The 22,575-nt window shown below is 36.3% G+C and overlaps 1 protein-coding gene across 1 annotated transcript in view; it reads right to left on the reverse strand.

Annotated features, from left to right (window-relative positions):
- Positions 1 to 22,575, reverse strand: part of LOC145660722 (uncharacterized) — a 58,825-nt gene that overhangs the window by 31,091 nt on the left and 5,159 nt on the right. The window contains exons 2-3 of the mRNA XM_081726101.1: positions 15,909 to 16,055; positions 5,323 to 5,499 (exon numbers count right to left, since the gene is read on the reverse strand). Coding sequence (XP_081582227.1) covers positions 5,323 to 5,499; positions 15,909 to 16,055 — 324 coding nt within the window. The remainder of the gene's footprint in view (positions 1 to 5,322; positions 5,500 to 15,908; positions 16,056 to 22,575) is intronic.

Raw genomic sequence — 22,575 nt, forward strand, 5'->3', positions numbered from 1 at the left:
TGAAAGTTTTTGTAACATAATTAAAACAATTCCATTCCTTTGAGTTGTTCAAAAGCCTGCAAATAGTTACATCACTCGAACCTGAACATCTATTGGGGATCAAGGGATTTCAAACATTGAAACATTGATGTTAGTAATAGTACAAGACTAGATAAAAAAAAAAACTTATGAGTTAAAATAAGGAAAGTACGGAAGAAAACATATTTTGATAATTCTACTTAAGTTTTATGTATAAATTCTGCAACAGTGTTTCAAACACTAAATACATTATGACCTCAATTTTTTTCAATTAATGAGTTGTACAAAGATCTACGTACTGTGTCGATGTATTATTATTATTATTATTATTATTATTATTATTATTATTATTATTATTATTATTATTATTAACACCAAATCACTTGATTCAATCATCACAAAAATATTCCACCAGTAAAATTTTCGCACGCTTGTATTATTTATTACATACTCTCGTATTTCTCAATACGCTATTATACACTGTCAAACTTCTAATTTTGTTATCTGACTCATGTTTGTGGAACCTGCAATTTTCCGTAGACATCAATTACATTAAGTTTGTCATCTATGTGTTATCTTAAAACTTAGCAACATTAAAATAAGTTTATTCTTATGCTAATAAAGTTGGTCTCTTAAACTAAACATTCGGGTGTATATGTGCCATTTCCATTTCATGAAAACCTTCTAAGAAATCTTTTTATTATTTTATATATTGGAAGATTAATAAATCAAAGTTTGTCAGAAGAGTGATTGATGAAAAGGAAAGAATTGTTCATTGGAAGTAACTCCTTCAAAAACAGTTGCATGAGTAGTGCTATTTATTATTTATTTTTCTTCTCTATCTATTTATTACTCATTCTCTACAATTTTTGAAACCTTTTACCAATAGATAGTTCAGACTTGATTACTGTGGATTTATTAAATAATACATACCTTTTGTTTATTTCATATATTGTGGGAAACGCAAAAGATTCGTACAAAAGATGGTTCCTGCCCCGGGGTCAATGACCTAGAACTAGCCTCTCTAAATTTTGGCAGAAGCAGCTTAATTTTTTGAAATTGCCAAATTTTAAAAAATTGGTATGGTATCATAGGACGGGTATGTAACTTTATAAGTTTTGGTGCTGCACTCATTCCCTTTCATTGGTAGAAAATTGCCAAAATATAAATTTCGGAGATTTTTAACCTATTTTATCCTCTTTGATAAGGCTTCATTACTTTATATGGTTATATAAGCGAGTATAGAAGTCAATTCCCTTTCATACAGCATGGTACATTGATGCAACCCTCTTAAATTTTGGGAGGGTACATACGACCATCTAGGGATTGGCACGAGTGAGTTCAAGCGAGTTTTCTTTGAAGCTCGACTCGACTCGAAACAGACATCTTTGAGCTCGACTCGGGAGCTCGCCTCGAAAAATTTCCTCTAACTCGACTCGAATTTGGGTCGAAGTCGGGCCAAAACGAGCCAAATCGAGCTAAATCCAGTGTGTAGTATCAACTACTCCCTTCAAGCATCCTAAATAGACAATATAATTATCAATGATACAACCTATTATAATAATTATTATTACATATTATTATTATTATTATTATTATTATTATTATTATTATTATTATTATTATTATTATTATTATTATTATTATTATAACACCATGTATAACCATAAAAGATAGGCGGTTTGTATCTGAATAGTAAAACCTAGTTGACTACAGATCTCGGTCGTCGAGAAGTCTTCAGGAGGCAGGGATATCGCTCATTAGGTTCTGGGTTTGAGATCCGGGGGCGCAAGTATTCGGGCTCGAGTCAAAAGTTGTTAAAAGTTACCGTATAGAGCGCCGGGCAAACATGTTCAAAACTGCTCGGCCCGGGTTTAGGGTTGTCAACTGCTCGAGCTGGTCGGCTCACAGCTCATTCACTATCGAACCGAACCTAGAAGTGAGCCGAGCCAACAGCTCACCTAACGGATCCTGCTCGAGCTGATGGCTCACTCGAGCCTAACCGAACCGAGTTAATTGCTCACCTTAACCCACCTTAACCGACCCAGTTCGAGCCATCGGCTCACTTGAGCCGAGTCGAACCTAGCCGATGGACTCGTTTCAACGGGAGTGGCTCGAGTCGGTGGCTTCATCCCAACCGAGCCGGCTCGAGCCATTGGCTCAATTGACCCGGGTCGATGCCTCGTCCCAAACGAGCCGTCTCAAGCCATGGGCTCAATTGAGCCAAGCTGATGGTTCATCCCGCCCGAGCCGGCCCGAGGCGTTCGCTCAGTTCAACTGAGCTGAGGCGGTTGACATTACTGCCCGGGTTAGGCTTCTGCTTGAGCTCAAAAATTCGATCGTGCAAGTCTCAGCCTTGATGATAAGAACTACAGTATACACCTATAATGGTACTCACGACATTTGAGGTTGTCTCGTTATAAAAATCTATTGTAGTATCGTTATCGAGACGAGACGAGATGCGAGTAGTGTCCGCTGTTGTGAGTAACACTAAATATATTCCACATTACTGCTTACATTTCTCATGTCTTCCGCTTCCCAATCTAATCAGGCCATGAATTCTCATGGAGTTGAAACGAGCTGAATGAGCAAGCCATTTATCAAATTTGATTCGACTCGAAACTCGACCTCAACAACAGTGACTCGGCTCGGAACTCGACTCGAGAAAATTTCCTTTGACTCAACTCGAAACTCGAGTCAAATTTTGGTCGAGTCGAGTTTTAGCTCGACTCATGCCCATTTCTACGCCCATAACTTAAATTTAGGAATGTCAGAAAACGATAACTGGTAAATGTTTTATAGGAACCACAGTAAATTTGTGTTGTCCATCTTGCTTCCTTTCATGAGTATAAAATTAGCGAAAATACAAAATTTGGAGGTTTTTAACCTAATATATTTCCCTTTGATAATATTTTATTATTTTAGATGATTATACAGTTGAGTGAAGCAGTTTAGACCATTAGTACAATGAAGAACTTTCATAAATTTTTTAGGAGGGGTACATTGGGTAACCCCTAAAATATAATAATTATCAAAAATAAAACTTGGTAAATGTTCTCTAGGAGTCAAATATATACCACTGTAAATTTGAGTGGTCCTACTTATCCCATTCTATGAGTAAAAAAATTGTAGAATATAAATTTGACCACGTGGTCCGTTATTGACGTAATATATCTTCTTTGATAAGCCTTTAACACGTTATGTGGTTACATAGTTGAGTGTAGGGGTTCATTCTCTTTTATGAGACATGGTCACAACGATACAGGACTACCTCATAAATTTGGGAACTCAAACAAATTGGTAAATGTTCTCTAGGACCAAAATATGTATTTCTGTAAATGTCATTGGTCCTGCCTATGCCGTCCTATGGGTAAAAAATTGAAAAATATAAACGTATACAGCACGTTGTATTACATAGTAGGTTATTGACCTAATTTATCTACTTTGATAAGGTTTTATCACATTATATTGTTTTATGGTTGAATATAAGGATCTACTCTCTTTTATAGGTCATCGGTACGCGTACATTGACGCTCCATTCTTAAAATTTGGGAGGGTACTTAGGACCACCCCTTATATTTAAGAGTAGTCAAAAAATAAAATTTGGCAAATGATCTTTAGGACACGAATATATATTTCTTTAAATTTGAATGGTCCAGTCTATCCCCTTCTATGGGTAAAAAATGTCAAAAATTCAAAATTGGGAAGCTTTTGACCTATTATATCATCTTTGATAGATCTATCTTATTATATGTTTTTATAGATAAGTATAGAGGTCAATTCTGTTTCACAAGGTATGGGCACAATGATGCCTTCTTTTAAAATTTGGGAGGGAGTGTGTAAGACTGGGTACGTACAATTCTCCTTCATTTTGGAAATTGTAAAAAAAAAAATGTAAATGTTCTCTAGGACTCGAGTATATAACTGTAAATTTGGGTAGTCCTGCTTATCCCCTTCTATAGATAGAAAATTACCATATGGTTATATGGTTGAGTACAGAGGGAAATTTTCTTTCATATGATACTGGTTGTTGACGCTCTCCTTTTAAAATTTGAGAGGGTACATTGGCCCACATCTGAAATCTGAAAAATTGTCAAAAAATGTATATTTGTAAATGTTCTCTAGGACCTCTCTAAATTTGGTTTGTCCTACTTATCCCCTTTTATGGGTATAAAATTGTCAAAAAATATAGTGTAAAAAAGTAACATTTAATATTACATTGGTATTATTAGGTTCCTAGAGACCATTTACCTATTATGGTTTTTTGACAATTCCTAAATTTACGGGGTGGTTATATGTATCCTTCCCAAAATTTAATAGGAGCGCATCAATTTGCCTTGCCTTATGAAAAGGAATGGGCTTCTATACTCCTCATATAACCATAGAAGGTAATAAAGCCTCATCAAAGAGGATGTAGTAGGTCAAAAAACTTCCAAATTTACATTTGTGGCAAATTTTTACCCATAAAAGGAAACGGGATGGACCCCAAAACTTACAGACGTACATACCCCTGTCATATGCTAACATACCAAATTTTAAATTTGACAATTTTCAAAATAAAGGGATGGTTCTAGACCCCTAGGTCATTGACCCCGGCCGATGGACCATGGGTCTTGAGCCAGGAACTTTGGAGGCAAAATCTCATCAAAAAGGTTCTGTACTACTTTCACTTATAAAAAATAAAGAATACTTTCCCATATAATTCTTTACAGCACTAAAAGTATTCACTGCAAATTGTTATCTAAAACATGTTTTCTTCCAATGTGCATTTTTGGGGTTTTGGCCATTGTGTAATTTGGCCACTTTTATATGGAAACAGTGAGAACAAAATTTTAATATCAATTATAGCAGTAATTTAATACATTTAAAATACAGGAAGTAATGTAGGGTGTAATTTTACCTTAACATAAAATATCGAACTTATTTATGTCTATATACAAGCACTTAATCTAGCAAGTATGGCAATTGCAAATTGTTTACCATTGCAATAAACATTGCTAATATCGAAAGATTATTAAGTTTTTTAACACATGTAATTTGAAAATCTGAATGAATCATAAGTTTTATATGGAAAAATATGCTTGATTAAAATATTTTTTATAGAATTTTTTAAATTACGTTTCTCTCCAGGATGTATTGTTGTTAATCTGTGTGATAGAACTTGGTGTTACGAAATTTATGAGAAATACAATGGTTTGATTTCCAAATTAAGGAAATGGTAAATTTTGGCTGTTTAATTTATCAGCTTAATTTTATACTTTAAATGTACCTCTTCATAAAGGAAAAGGGTTTTAATTATCTTACCTGCTCCGGTGGCATTCTAACTGCCGGAATTTTATCTTCCAGAACATCTAATCCCTTACACAGAAGAGAATCTGCAGCAGATATAGGCTTCTCTGCATAAGGATGAGCGATTTCCACAGCTCTTGTTACGATGTTTTCAGCAGTTGTGAAACTCCAGTTAATAGTACTGTGACATTCCTGAAACAAGAAAAACATATTTCAATTTTGTATCTAAATAACTCGTACTTTACGAGAATGAAAAAGACAAAGCTGCCTGGGCATTTACTGCTATTGGGTCTTCGGGCGAACAATCATACGAGGGCGAATAAAATATAAACGAGCCTTGATTGGCTAAGCGTCGGAACGGGTTGCTGAGTGTGATTGGGCAGGTGCATTCGGTAGGTGGGCTGCGAGAGTGAGGAACCAGAACAGCTGGCTTGTTGCATGATTCCTTTAGTAGCCTTCACGATGAATGATAAAAGTGTGCCAGTGTCTATTGCGCAACGCATAATTATCAAGTTCCTCAGCCAGGAAAACGTCAAACCGACCTAAATTTACCGCAGACTGCAGACCCAGTTCGGGAACGATTACCTTTCCTGTGCAAGAGTGAAGGTGTGGTGCAACTAAGTCAGCGCAAGGCCGTGAACGTGTTGCAAATGAAGTTAACTCCCGTCGTCTTCACACCAGTGTGACCAATGACAACATGGCACGTGTTCGTGAGCTTATCGAACGACATCGACGCGTCACTGTGCGTCAAATTACAGTAGAACTAAGTGTAAGTTAGGAAGTGTTGAATCAATCATCATAAAGCAGTTGGGCTTCCGCAAAATTACAGCTCGGTGTATTCCCAAGCTGCTGAATGATGATCAAAAAGCTGAATGAGTTCGCATTGCTCGAGTGCTTCACACTTGTTTTGACGTGGAAGGGGAAGCGTTTTCGCATCGTATCGCTACCTATGACGAGACATGGGTGTGCAATTACACCCCAGCGATGTGCGATTTACGACCAACGATCAAGTGGTAACCTTGGTGTGCAACTGTTTGGCTACCCGCCCAGCTTCATTCTACATTCTCAGGTCAAATAACGAGACAGCAGCAATCTCGTAACCGGTCAAAACCTAATAGCCCAAACAATTCGAGAAAGTGAGGTTTTCTCGCATGCTTGCAGGAGGGCGTTAAGAAAAATATTTACTGAATATTTTGTCGGAGCCTGCATATCTATATCCTGGGAGCGTGCGTAATACAGAGGTTGAAAATTGTGAAATATCGTATGAAAACTGCGAGACAAATTTAAAGGAAATTGAGGACAATAGAGAAATACGTAGCTGTAATGAATGTAAAGAAATAATAGAGAAACAGCACATTTCTAGTGGAGAAAGCACCGTCGTTCGTCAGAACGAAATTTGTTTACTTTTGAGAAATGGAAAATAAATTAAATTAGATAGAAAAAAATTGACGAGACGAACGGGATTTTTCGAGACCTTTTAGATTCTAGTGCAGATAAGATGCCCACGAATAATGTCATTACCTTACCGGAAATGGAGGTAGTTTTATTTGGGAATACAATTTTGGCATTACTTGACAGCGGAGCGACCGTCAGTGCGTTGAGCTTGGAGTTGTGGGAACAAGAAGACATCGTGAGCCCCCACCGGCTTTTATAAAGTCCACTAGTATTAGAGTTAGTTCAGCGTTTGGGAAGTCTGTCGCCTCCATTCTTGGTCAGGCGATGTTATAGTTAGAAATACAGGGAAAATCATTCTATACGGTAGGAATAATCGTGAAAGGGCTTAATAGAGATCTAGTTATAGGATCGTAGTTCTTTGCTGAGAGTAGGGCCGTCCTTCACTACAACCAGGGCGTGTTGTAGTTAAATCATCTCTATAAAATAGAGGTAGCTTTTCGGGACATAGAGATCGAAGAAACTGATCTGATCACAAGAAAATTATCCTGGGAGTTCGAAAAAAATAGTCGAGATGAATAGTCAGATTCCCAAATTAAATAGTATGTACGTATCGAATAGAGGCCTTCAAACAAATGTTCAGCTAAGATTGTTGAATGCAAAAGGATGTCGTGAAAAAGAGCCGACTACACTGCGCACCAGGTTGGATAATTGGAAATTCCCAACCACTGCTAAACTGGCGAATGTTGTATACTCGCCTCATAAATGGGAAAAGGTTCGAACCCAGGCTACACCTGGAAAAATTAGAGAGCATGTCAAAAAGTACACCGATTTAAGTAGGGATGAGAAACAACAGCTGTTTGAAGTCCTCAACAAACATAGAAAAATCTTTGACGAAAAGCCCGGATGTATTCAAGACTATAAGCACACCATCGAGGTCATAGATAACAAACCCCTAAAGGCGAGAATGTACCCATATGCTGTGAAACTCAAAGTGCAGGTGACCAACACCATGAACAGATGGTTAGCTTGGGGGATAGTAAAAAAGTTCCCAACCTACACGAATCCGCTTGTTGTGGTCCCGAAGAAAGATGGGAAGGTCCGTATATATCTCGACGCAAGAAAATTGGGTAAAATTACAAGAAGTGAGATGGACCAGTCAATCCCAGCACTAAGTACACTGCAAGATCTATGCGATAGGCCTTACTATTCTTCTGTCAATAGCGTATAAAGCTTCTTACAGATTAAGGTGCATGAAAATAATCAAAAATACTTAGTTTTTCTCCACGAAGGCATTACGTATGTTTTTGTAAAGTTGCCGTTTGGTACCAAGCAGTCTCGCATCTTGCGTAAGAGCTATTGACTCCATTTTAGGTGAGAAGTACAGATCGTTTTGCGGTCACTATGTCAATAACAACGCCATAGCTAGCTACACATTCGATGAGCACATGCGTCATCTTGACGTAGTTTTAGGAAAATTGCACATAGGCGGCTTAACACTCAGGTTAAAGAAATGTAAGTTTGTAAGACAGCGTATTAGCATATTAGAATATGAACTCTCACCTGAAGGCATTAAGAAGTGCCCGGAAAAAATGAAAATAGTTATGAATTTCAGAAGACTAGAAACATTAAAAAACTGCATAGTTTCAATAAATATTGCCCGTTTTACAACATTTTCAGTACGCAGTATTCAAAAATACTCTTTCCGCTCTTCCAGCTGTTGAAAAAGAGGGTAAAATTTCAATGGCTTCCATGTCATGAAGAAGCATACAACCGCATTCGTGAGGTCTTTCAAAAAAGGTTGTATTAAAGAAGCCACTCAATGAAAAACAACTAATTCTAAAATGTGATGCATCTGACGTAAGGTCTTCGTCCTATTTACATCAGGTAGACGATGACGGCAATATTAGGATAATTGGTATGACGTCAAAAATATTTAATTCGACAGAACGTCATTATGGAATTACCGAGAAGAAATTAGCAGCGGCAATAGACGGCGTGAACAAGCTCAAACACTATTTGGTTGGCAACTATTTCAAAATTGGTTCGGATCATCAATCGCTGCGATTTCTATTACTGTGTCGTCTTACTTCACAGAGGCTAGTGAGATGGGTGCTCGCTTTGAGCATGCTTACATTTAAATTTGAGTATGTAAAGTCAAAAGACAACCTAAATGACTACTTGTCTCGGTATCCTCCCAACACTGGAAAGGAATTTGGCAAAAAAGTTAGTGTTAAACAAGTCGTTAATGACCATACTTACTTAGATTTCCGGTAAATTGAAAGATCTAATTGCCATATTGCCAGAGATGGAATCGTCAGATCCAGTGCATGGGTAAATAAAGAAAAAATAATGAACCAAGAGAGTTGAGTTGATTTTAAGTTTAACGTTCCGTTCAGCAGCGAGGTCATATGAGACGTAGACTTACTGATTAACGTGGAATCCGAACCACATGAGCTTCACCGGGAATCGAACCCAGGCCTCCCACGAACCAAGAGAGTTCAGAGAAAGTAAAAAGTAGCAACCACCAGTACGTACTTTCTAATGGACGGTAGTCCAAAGGAGATTGTAATGGACTTCGCAAATGCATACCGGAAGCACTTGTGCAGCCACTGCTCGAGTATTACCACAACGAAAGTGGTCATCTCTCTGCGAGTAAACTCGTGCCAATGCTATTGGACTATTTTGTCTGGCCAAAGATGAGGAATGTAATAAGAAAGTTTACTGCTTCGTGGGGGTTGTGTCAAAAAGCGTCATCCCCACACACGTACCAGCCGGGAACACTGAATCCCGTTATCGTAAAGAGACTAGCTACATGATCTGCTTAAACTGGTTAGGGACTCTTTCGATAGGAATTGGTAACGTGAGTTACATACTTATATGTGTGGATGCTTTTTCAAAATTAATTGGTCTCTTTCCATGCAGAAAATCCACCACGAATTCTGCTTTACGGAAGCTAAAAGAATTTCTCAAGCTGTGTCCGTCAGTAGAGCTTGTCCTGACAGATAATGGGTCACAGTTTACAAGTGCCAAATGGAAAAAAGAATTAGAGGAGCTACGATTAAAACCCATCTATAGTACACCATAGATGCGCAAGGAAATATGGCGGAAGTAGGAGTAAAATCAACAGTGAGAATGTTACGAAAGTTGTGCCATGACAAGCAGCATAAATGGCCAAAATATCTAAATAAGATAGAGAAATGTTTAAATTCATCGAAACATCTGTTGACTAATCTTAGCCCATATGAAGTGCACTTCGGACAGTCTATGTCTAAAGAAGTTGCGTAACTATTTAACATCCCGGAAGTAAAAAGGCAACAAATCATATAGTATTACTTGGAGATAGCAGCAAAAAATCTAAAAGAAAGAGTGCACAAGAAAGAAAAAGAAAATTCGATAAACGGCACCAAACAGTGCAGTACAAAGTTGATTTAGTACTGATGCGTACATTCCCAAAATCAGATGCTTTTTCGGAAATCAAAAAGAAACTGCTACTCTTATATTCCGGTCCATACTATGTCTTGTCAAAAACAGGCAAAAATGTGTACAGTCTGGGAGATCCCGTTACTAGGAAATTTAAAATAAAAAGAAAAGGGTTTCCTTTAAAAAATACCACGAGCGAGACACCTCAGCACAGCAGGACGCCACGGTTGCTAACTAAATAAAAAAGAAAAACGAAAAGAAAAGTAACCTTTCTCTCGCTCTTGCCTCACAGCAGGTAAACGAGACTATAGTAACAGGTTAGCAAGCAACTATTTGTATGTGTATAGTTTGTGAGTTTTCAATTTCTGATTAGTGTTATTAAGTGTGTTAATATTAAATGTAAATGTAAGATGTTAGAATATACAATGTATATTCAAATATCATTGCATATTCTTTGAAAGGGGATCTTTGTATGGTGCATACAAAATTTATGTTTATATATTTTGGATATAAACTTTTTTGCTCATTTGCATATAGGGAAATGATCTGATTTGCGTATCAATAATTATATATATATATATATATATATATATATATATACTAAAATATATATATAAAGTAACTTTCTAATATTCTATTCTATATTGCGTTTGAACTATTTGATTTATCAAACAATGACATTTAAGTCCTTCCCCAATTACAAAGTATATACAAAATTACACATACATAAAATACCTAAATATAGAATAATGCTCCACCAACTAACTCTTTATATATATATATATATATATATATATATATATATATATAAAGAGTTAGTTGGTGGAGCATTATTCTATATTTAGGTATTTTATGTATGTGTAATTTTGTATATACTTTGTAATTGGGGAAGGACTTAAATGTCATTGTTTGATTAATCAAATAGTTCAAACGCAATATAGAATAGAATATTAGAAAGTTACTTTATTTATTAATTATTATATGGAATCATATTAAAACGTAAGAAGCTTCAAATAATCTCAGAAAGCCACAGCGTAGGAGCTGAGTTTTAAAAAAATATCAAATACAGAGTCTTTGTTTTCTAAGGCAGCTGTACTCTTGTACTAAAACCTATGGAATAGCGTTGCTATCCGTAATGAGTAACTTGTAAGTACTTGTTTCTGCATCTTGTGTACAGAGGCAAAGTAGAAAAATATAGCTGATAATATTACACAATAGTAGAAGGAGTCGGCATGTTGCATATAGTTATTGTTGGAAAAGTACTAGAAAAGGTCGTAGCTACATGAAAAAAATATAGGAAACAATTAACTGTGACTTTTGAAGGAAATGGCCAGTTTTCGCATGGATGAAGAGGATAGCGTTATTTGGCAACGATTTTAACCGCCAACAAAAATGAGCCTCTAATTTTAATGACACGGATCCTTGGCTTGAAAACATGAGAAAAGAAACAAGTATTCTCAGATGCCTTCACCCGTGTGATGTAAATACGCTTCCACAAGTAATTCTTTATATTTGTAAAAATTTTCATGAAATTGTCGTATTTCTAATATGTAGCGTAGGTTAAGCCATATCTTGTAGTATATTTATATTTCAAATAAAAAGGCTTATTTCAAAATAAAAAGTAGTAATCTCCAGCAGTCTCCATGGGAAGGATGCATGCTACAAGATAATGAAATGAAATGAAATGAAATCTTTGAGTTTTACGTTCCACGGTTATGCCGATTAGGCTAAAAGAGACGGTGAAGATGAGTAATGAATGAAATGGTGGAATGAGGAAAGTGGGAGAAAACGGGAGAACCCCGAGGAAACCCACGCACATGGTGTTTGTCCACCACAAAGTTCACTTGGCATGCTACAAGGAATAGCGGAAATATGGCTGAGCCTAGTAGAAGATGTCTTGGTTAAAAAACAGACACAAGGTATACAAATTTTATTAAAATTCATTAAAATACACATTGACAGCTCTTCATCTCTTAACTATGTGGGTAAATATGTATATAGTTGATTTTAGTAATGTGTTCTATGTAACCTGCTGCTTAGTTTACTATTAAACAGCAAAAACTATCAAAATGACCAAACCAAAACAGACACTCATGCAGGTTGGAAACCTTCGGTATACCCACACCAGGAGGCCAGCACTGTGTGGAACAAGGAAGTTACGTGCTGGAACAAAAATTTGAAGAAGTATGTGCAGTGTTTTTATATTAATTTCAATGTTTTATTCAAAAGTTATGTATTATAATATATACTTAAATATTATAATATATAATATATACTTAAAAAGCTCAAACTTGTGGGAAGACAATGAAAATGTCAAATTTTAAATCAAATCCCACACACGAGTGTGTTTAGTTAAAAAAAAATAGTAAGTGTTGTAACTAGGTCACGCAGGGTAAGGACCTGTGGTTACAAAACCCCTCTCACCTCATTTTCCCCGCCATAAAAATTGACCAAGCTTTGAGGCGAGCCCAAGAATTTGAAACAACAAATACAAGGACTGAAAAGGAGGTAGGAGATTCGACTTTTAGATGTAAAGCGGTAAACTTCGAGTTGCGGTTTGAACGAGTTGTGCCTGTGGAAACAGCCATTATGCAGCCATTGTGTATATACGAGGTACGGCTAGATACATTAACTTTATTTGATTTTTGTTTCCTTTTATGTCAGTGTTGATAACCAGAGAGTCAAAACTTTTCCACACGACATAATCACATAAAGTATCAGTAAAATAATATCATTTTCTTTTTTCTGAACTACAAAGTAACTACGATTACGAGAAAAATAAGAGAACGTTGCAATTAGGTGTTCAGCACCTAGGACATTTACGTCTGTACACCAGTTCGACTACGAAAAAAGTGTCATCTTCCTTTGTATTATAAAGGGGATGAAGTTAGCTAGTCGTAATATAGCCACTTAACGCAGGCTGGATCGCAAGGTCGTCGATGCTGTTGGGGACTATTTTTCATCTTCCAGGTACGTCTTAGCTGACATATCGACATTCGAATGTGGTGGGTGAAAAAGCGACAGAACTTTCTTAGTTACCTTTATAGAAGCACAAAAAGCAAAAAAGGTTGTTAAAACCCTAATCAAAAAAGATTAACTACCAGATAAAATAACAAAAGTGTATAATAAGATAGTGATCATGTCAATAATAAATTATTATTCTGGGGTTTGGACTCAGGTTGTTCATACACAATAAACTAATGGAAACAGTTAACAGGATCTAAAGGGGAATCCTAATAAGAATTATTAAAATTATAAAAACAATCCCAATTGATAGTCTAAACATAATAAATTTAGAAAAGTCCATACACCCTTTAGTATTAGAAAATTCAATTAAGTTCTGCACAAAATTTCAAGAATTAACGAAAATAATCGAAATTTTAGGAAAGATACCAGAGAATGAAGAACTTCATAAACTAACAGATAAAAAATGGAACGAGGAATGGATAAAAGCATCGAAGGACTCTAAATTAAAAACATATACCAGCACTAAATAAAAGAAGAAATTTGAGCCCAGGATAAATATTGATGATAACGATACGTGTGAATTAAGGAAATTCAGAAACCAGAACATATTCAATGTAATTATGATAACTTTATAGAATCGTAAGAAATTAAAACTGAAAGGAACACATTTTAGATTTCTGTGACACCCTGCATGAAATCCATAACCCACAAAATTTTGAACATGAAGATATGGTATCCCTGCTGTGGCAGACCTTTCACACATAATCCCTCCAATCGGTAACGTTGCATATGCAGTAATATAAGAGCAACAGAGATGATAACATAGTCTAGAAATCTTTAATAAAGAAATTTCCATCATTTAGACTTGATTTTCTGTGAACTTTTTTTTGTGGGTTATGGGTTTCATGCACGGTGCCACAGAATTATAAATAAAGGAAATTATTGTAATAGGCAAAATTCCGACAGGCTTGGAAACACATTAAAGCATATAATAAGAAGAGCATGAGAAAAAAGGAAACACTATCGACAAAACTGGCCTACCATAGGTGGCCTGCTAACTTCATGGACATGACTACTAAGAAAATTCAATAAAAAGTATAAGTTCCAGAATAAACAAAAACAATTCTGATAATAATTAAGAACTGCTTTTTAAGTGTTTGTCTAGTAAATAGAGTTTGTTTTAATTTCAGTGTCGTGTAGTACGATCAATAGTGCTTGGTTTTTGGTTTATGTATGGAAAATAGTGAAAGTGGTAGAGCGTTGGTTTAGCTTTCGGGAGGTCGTGAGTGGGAGGTCGGGAGGTCGGAGCGGCATTCCCGCTGCCGACCATCCTGACTAGGGTTTACCAGGGTTTACCTCAGTCCTACCAGGCAAATGCCGGGATGGTACCTAATAAAACAGGTTCTGACCGATACCTTCCCAAATCCTTTCCATTGTTGTTGTTATTGTTAGTATAAAATGGCCTCTGAGCAGTATCTGGTGATTGTTAATAAATAAATAAATAGAAAGTGGTTGCAAATCATTTCAATAATTAGGTGGAAAACCAAAATAAAATGAGATATTAGTTAAAATGTCAAAGAAAATATGTGGAAAGCGAAGTAAATAAAAGTGAAAAGTATGCAAATGGTAAGTGTAATAATAATAATAATAATAATAATAATAATAATAATAATAATAATAATAATAATAATAATAATAATAATAATAATAATAATAATAATAAAGAGGTGAAAGTCTAAGGACAATATATAGTCAAATGTTCTTAAAGTTAGAAGTGATTAGTACAAATATGTTTAAAAGCAGTCAACATAAAGAGAAACAGGTCAAAATCAAAAAGGAGGTAAGGTTTAAAAATATGCGTGGGAATATCTATATACGCGTATAAAGGAAGAAACCACAGTGAGAAATTATAGAGAAATACAAACAGAAATATCGAAAGCTGAGAACCAAAGTGAGAAATAAGAAAGAAGGAAATAGGAAGATAAGGAGGATTTTAGGATTTTAGATTTCTGGGTTTTCGGCATCTAAGGCCATTTAACCCTTCACGATTTGAAGGATGACGTCCCTCGGCGAGCACAATCCGGGGAAATGGAAGGAAGGAAGCGGCCTGGGACCTATAAGTTAGGTACCACCCCAGCATTTGCCTGGTGTGAATGAGGAAAACCTCATTCAGGGTGGCTGGCCTGAAAAGGCGTGTTACACTTTTTCGACCGAATGACCCCACCGGGAATCAAACCCGGGACCGCTCGCACCGAAGGTGAGAACGTTAGCGACTACGCTACGCGAGGCCACAGGAGCATAAGAAGAAACCAAAAACATTAGGAAAGAAAAGGATTCAAAACTAAGAAATACCGATGAAAACGAACGACTAACAATGACGAAGAACTTTGAGTAACTTTTTTATTTTGTTTTATTCGGTTTCATGCATATGGTGTTGATTTGATAGTGAAGAGAATTGTACAGTGTAAAATAAAATAAAATAAAATAAAACCATATAAATATTTTTTTTTAAATCGGCACGTTTAAATATACTATAATGTAACGTGCTGCAGAAGAAGTGCCTCCCCTCTATCTAAAGGGAACTACATAAATCGAAAAGAGAGAAGCAAGTAAACGAAACGAGATAATAGAGAGAAAAGGAAGGTAAGAGGCAGTAGCGACTTTCTTATAATAAGTTTTGAAGATACAGTCAACGAAGGAAGAAGTAAATACTTTTAAAATAAACAAATAAAGTAATAAGCAAACTCTTTAAGATCGCGGCATCCACCGAAGGAAGGATTTTACGTATATTAAATGCGATGAATAAAATATGACCTTACCTTAACTCTACTGTAAAGGCCTGAGGCGAAATTAAATGTTACTTGAACTACGGGTATACTAGAAAGTTTTTCAATGGATTCCATCTTCTTGGGAACTTCATCTACTTTGGTAATTTCGATTCTTGGAATTTTACTGGATTCCATTTTCTGAAAACAAAACAAAATATAAGCTCTATAGCAATTACAAACATTTCAATTAGAATTGCTACTGGTTTAGTTGTACATTTACTACATGATTAAGCCCATGTGATTCATATAATTAGAATTGAGAACTTATAGATCAATATCAGAATAATCTGAAATCCAGATGACGAATGTTTGAAGGCTTAAGAAACACCTGGATACATTCAAACAACTGAACACAGACTGTTTTTAACTTCGGAAAACAACAAATATTTCTTTCGGTAAAGAGAAGAACTAAATCCAGTAGAATAAGAAAGTTTCCAAATAAGAATTCAAAACTGACAAAATATGAATTTGTACAACATACATACTGCTCCCAAGTAGCTGAATTGCTAGCGAGAATGCTTTCTACGAACGCGATTCCTGATTCGATACGTCGTTCGAGTACTTTTATACAGGATGTTTCAAAACAACACCGAAAACGTTTGGGAGGTGATCCTCACACCAAGATAAGACAAAAAGTAGAGACCAACCTGGGTGTACAAATGCTTCCTTTCCGAGTTATAGGCTGGCAAAAACATGAAAAAATGAACTTTAAAGGTCCATAGCTCGTAAACTATGGGACCTACTGTAGTCGGGTCGAGACTTCACTTAGGAACTAGTATGTGCCCTATCCAAATATGCACGTTTCATGATCCGGCGGTACTTCCGCAACAATTTTTATAGAGGTAGTTGGTGAGTGCTTCAAGTTATATGCCTGTAGCCAAACTCCTCTATAAAAATTGTTGTGTGAGTACCTCAGGATTCTGAAACATGTATTTCTTTAATAGCACACATATTAATTCCTAAGTGGAGTCTTAACCCGACTACGGTAGGTCACATAGTAGTGAAACTATGGACCTTTAAAGTTCATTTTTTTTCATGTTTTCGGCAGCTTAAAACTCCCAAAGGAAGCATTTGTGCACCCAGGTTGGTCTATACTTTTCGTCTAATTTTGGTGTCAGGAATCACCTCCCAAACGTTGTCAGTGTTGTTTTGAAACACCCTGTACATAGAGGATGGACCATTTCACTTCAAGTGCCCTTGTTACCTTTAAACTAATAGGCCCTAAATAGAGAACGCTGAAATTTTGTAGGATCCAAATATCGGCAGGGAAACATTGTATGACCGACATACGTTGTAAGCTTCCAGGTTGACATTGTTGCCAACCCAACAAATAGTTGTATTTTTTTCAAATGACTCTACGTCAGATTATCACATATTTCGAATTTACATCTTAAATGAAAACTTATAATGCCACATCACTCTTTCAGTGTTACAAAGTAAGAGCGTTACATTATCATAAACATCCGAACTCCATGGAGATGGATGCGGTATGGGAGAGATAATACACATCCAAAGTGCCTTATGTCTAAAATTATGTACATGATATAATGCATTTTGGATGAATAGAAAGAAAGTTATGGGGCATTCAAAGTAAGAATTTTTTCAAAGGTCTTTATTTCGAAAAAAAAATGCTTAGATAAGTAGCACGTACAGATGATTTTCAATGGTCGTTTTTGATAGACGTAAAGATCATAACACCGTTTACAGCAGTTTGATAACTCAAGTCGTTCCGAAAATTTGAAAAACATGGGCAGAAATTGCTGTAATGCTTAAAATTGTGTATTTTTTTAAAAAAATAATAATTGCTATTTTCCTTTGCTTCTAGATTTCCAGCAATAGTTTTTTTTGTAATTGTAATTACAAGTTATCACAATTACATAATTCTAAGCAGTGCTGCCAACTTTTATAATGTTCATCATTTCAGGAACCATTGAAAATATCGAATTGCTATAAACGACATCATGATCTCTATGTTTTTTGAAAAGTATCAATATGATTGAAAAATGAAATGAAATCTTTCAGTTTTACGTCCCACGCTTATGCTAGTTATTCTAAAGGAGACGGTGATTATGAGAAATGAGTGAAATGGTGGAATGAAGAAAGTGGGAGGAAACGGGAGAACCTCGAGAAAACCCACGAGTACGGTGTTTGTCCACCACAAAGTCCACACTGCGCGAGCTGGGATCGAACCAGGGACCCCAAGCACCGGAGGTGAACGCTCTACCACTGAGCCACCGCGCCCCCTCCATACGATTGAATGTGACAATTACTTAACTAAGCAGTTTTTCGATTATGTATCGTAAATGGAATGTTTTGGGTATACATTGTTAGAGTATTTTATTAAAATCAAATCATTCGTATGACAGGATACCCTAATGAAATATGTGTGATATATCATAAATCAAAAGAATTGTTTGACCTTAACAATGAAGGTAAAAATAAAAAAACGTGTACTTTATCATAAAACCAGATATAGGCCCTATCATAAATCATAAGAATTGTTTTATCTTAACAACGATGGTAAAATAAAAAAACGTGTACTTTATCATAAAATCAAACTTTGTTACTCTATCTACTGCTTTGCCATATGCCTTGTAGAACTATGGTCCAATAAACCTGAAAAGGATGGTGTATTTGAAAGATGTTTATTATCATTATTCTAATTTTTTCTTTACAGCACCGAGGTTATTATATATATGTGCAATAGCTATAAATAGCTATTATTATGTATATGATGTGGAAATTATAATTTAACTTGTAATCCGAACTATAAATATACAATACAAGGCGAATCATTTACCTTGGAACGCCCTTGTAACTTTCAAACTAATGAATACGTAGAAAACACCCAAATTTTGCAAGATGCAAATATCGATATTGTTTGACATATTCTGCATGTCCTCAGGTTAAAAGTGCTACCAACACAACATAAAGTTATATATTTTATATACATACATACATACATACACACAAATGGCACTATGCCACATTATATACTTTAAATCTACAAATAAAACAAAAACTTGCAATACCATATCTATCATAATATTATTGTTAAAAACTAATGACGTTACAGTATCACAAACATCTACAAACAGTAATAGCGCCAGTGAGACGGTACATCGAAAGTACCTTAGTGTTGAATACTATGACCATGATACGATGCATTTCTAATAAATACACTGCTCGCCATTAAAAAGTAACACAGAGAAGGAGACAAGATAGCAGTGCCAAAGTTGGTAGGCGGAGACCTGATCACATAACTAATAAATCATTACACTTACCGCTCTGTGGACGTATGGGAACATGGCAACAGCAGAGCAGAACTGACACCGGGCAGCAGGCTGTGGGACTACATTGTGTCTATCCAGGAAGTGTAAACCAGTACGTTCAACTTGAGGTAACGCGTTATCCAGCTGGAATATAATTCCAACAAAATCTGCACTAAAGGAACCACAATTGGGCTTAACATCGTCAATGTGCCGTTGGTTGCTCAAATGTCAGTCAATACGTATAAGGCACGAAGCGTACAGAATACATTGGCACCTCACACTATAATATCTAGTGCCGGAGCGACATGGCGATGCAAAATGCACGAATTCCCCGTGTCACTGCAGATACCGATGTAGCCATCACGATGCTGCAAACAGAAGCGGAATTCGTCTGAAAAGATAATGACCTTGCCATACATCTTTTTATGCGTGACACTCGCGACATCATTGTAGTTGTCCATACTATGATGTGCAGTTAGCAGAAGCCGCAGCAATGACCAACGTTCAAATGATCCTCGCTCTGACAAAAGAAGTAGAACTGGTCGTGAAGATACTGGATGCTGTCCAGCAACCTCCAGTGCTTGCATCAATGTACGAGATGTGGCTATCGAATGCGCCAGAGTCATACACAGAAGGCGTCTGTCCTCCCAGTCGTTCAAAACCGACATGTCGCTGGGTAGTACCTTCATGGAGCCATTGAGACTACATGAGCTGCACTGTGGTCTATTTCCGTCCAATACAGGCACCAATGTCTCGAAATGATAAACCACACACGTGATAAGCCACTTTTTGTCCACCACCAAAGGCCGAAATTTCTGGAAGGATTTCTGCATTCAATGACAGGTTATCTTTTGAGCATTTACAAACACACGTTACACCAGCCTTCATTTACCACTTAACTGTGGCTTTCTAGCCTGCATCCATTTGCTCAGCATACTCGGTGCCTCTTCTGCTTCTCGACGCTTGTGGTGCTAATCAATTATTTATCTTTCCATGTTCTACTCATTCTGCAAATTTGGACGTTCTACAACGTCTCTTTCTTGATTGAATTTTTATTTACCAGAGATTAGTATATAAATAAAGTTACAAGGAATTAAAGAATTCTTAAGAAGATGGAAGAATGCAGAAGGGTGAAAACCACGCACATCAAGAAATACAGAAGACTGAATAATGAATGGAGATGAACAAAGCCAAAGAGAGACACGGACAATGCCAAAGAGAAGTACATGGAACAGATATGTAAAGAAATAATAGAATATCAACTGCGCAGCAGATATGATCTGATACATCGAAAAGCACAAGAATGTGGGTGAAAGCTAAGAAAAAAATACGCACGTTTGGAACCAAAGATCAACAAGGTCGTGTAGTCACCGACCATCAAAGAACCCTTAGAATGTGGAAGCAATAACTAACTAACTAACTAACAAACTCTATGGCCTATGGAACCCGGAGGTTCAATGCCGCGTTCACAAAAGCTCTCCACTGACTTCTATCCTTAGCTAACTGCATCCAATTTCTACTTTGTATTCCAATCTTTGCTAGATCCATCTTAATATTGTCTTTCCATCTGCGCCTAGGTCTTCCTAATGGTCATTTTCCGATTGGTCTTCCAGTCAAGACTTTGAAAGCGTTTCTACTTTCTTCCATTCTAGCCCACCTAAGCCTCCTAGACTTGACGACCCTAACAATGTTGGGTAAACCGTATAAATTATGTAGTTCCTCGTTATGAAGCTTCCGCAATTCCCCATTCCCGTTCCTCTTGGGTCCGAATATTCGTCTCAGGATCTTGTTCTCAAATACTTTCAGTCTATGTTCTTCCTTCAGAGTAAGCGACCATATTTCGCAACCATACAGAACAACAGGCATGATTATCGTTTTGTATATTTTAAGCTTTAAATTCCTTGATAGAATTCGCGACGACAAGAGATTTTGAACCGAGTAGTAACACGAATTCTCTGCTTTTAGTCGATATTTAATTTCTTCGTGAATATGATTTTCCTCTGTTAATACTGATCCTAGATATTTGAAACTATAGACTTTATCAAAAGTATTATTTAATATTTTAATGCATCCATAATTTGCCGTATTACGGTTCAGACGCTCTTCCATGTATTTAGTTTTCTCTGCATTTACTTCTAAACCCATGTTCCTGAAGCGTTTAATAAGATTTCTACATTTCTTTCTATTGTTCTCCTATCATTCCCTATTAAATTTACATCATCAGCATATGCCATAACCTGGTGAATACCGTTCAACTCTAGGCCCTGGTTGCTATCTTTGATTTTCCTTATGGCGTATTCCAGAACAAAGTTAAATAATAATGGCGACAATGCATCTCCTTGTTTCAAGCCATTTTCGACGTGATAGCTCGTGGACAAAAATTTTCCTACCCGGACTTTACTTTGAGATTCATTTAAACATATCTTAATTACCCTAATTAGCTTTCTCGGTATTCCATGTTCTGTAAGAACGTTGTATAATGTTTCTCTCCTAACCGAGTCGTACGTCTTTGTAAAATCAATAAATAGTTGATGTACCGGGGTATTGTGTTCCCACTTTTTTTTCGAGTATTTGGCGAATGGTAAATATTTGGTCGATAGTTGATCGATTTCGTCTAAATCCGCACTGATAATCTCCAATAATTTAATCTGCGTATGGGGTCAATCTTGCTAATAAAATATTTGAAAGGATTTTATAAGATGTTGACAAAAGAGAAATGCCTCGATAATTATTACAGTCAGTTTTGTCGCCTTTCTTGTGAATTGGAACAATGATTGTTTCTTTCCACTCTTGTGGCAATTCTTCCTTATTCCAGATAAGGAGAATGAGTTTGTGTATCTTGTTCCACAATTTTTCGCCTCCAGCTAAAATTAACTCAGCCGGAATTTCATCTACACCCGGAGATTTGTGTTTCTTTAATTTCTTTATAGCGGTTTTTACTTCTATTCGGTTGGGTTCTGGAATATACGGTTCTGCGGTGTGTATCTCATTTTCTTCACGCACACTAGTTTTTGGCTGCGTGTTAAGCAAATCATCAAAGAAATCTTTCCATCTATTTAAGATACTATCCGTGTCAGTGAGAATTGTACCGTCAGATTTCTTTAATATATAAGCACGAAGTTGATAGCCATTCTTAAATTCGCTGATCCCCTTATACATGTCCCGGATGTTTTTATTTTTACTATTATCTTCAAGGTCCTTAATTTTAGCTTTCAAAAAATCGCGTTTCTCTGTTCTAAAAGTTTTGGAAGTTTTCCGCCTGATATCAACGAAATTTTGTGTAGTTATTTCATTCGGATTTTGTAGCCAGCGTAATTTTGGCTGTTTTCTCTTCTCTGTTAGTTTAATGCACTCCTGATCGAACCATGGTTTGTTCCTACGTATTT

This window comes from Thermobia domestica, chromosome 1 (assembly GCF_964235325.1).
Source record: "Thermobia domestica chromosome 1, izTheDome1.hap1.1, whole genome shotgun sequence".
Taxonomy (NCBI): Eukaryota; Metazoa; Arthropoda; class Insecta; order Zygentoma; family Lepismatidae; genus Thermobia; species Thermobia domestica.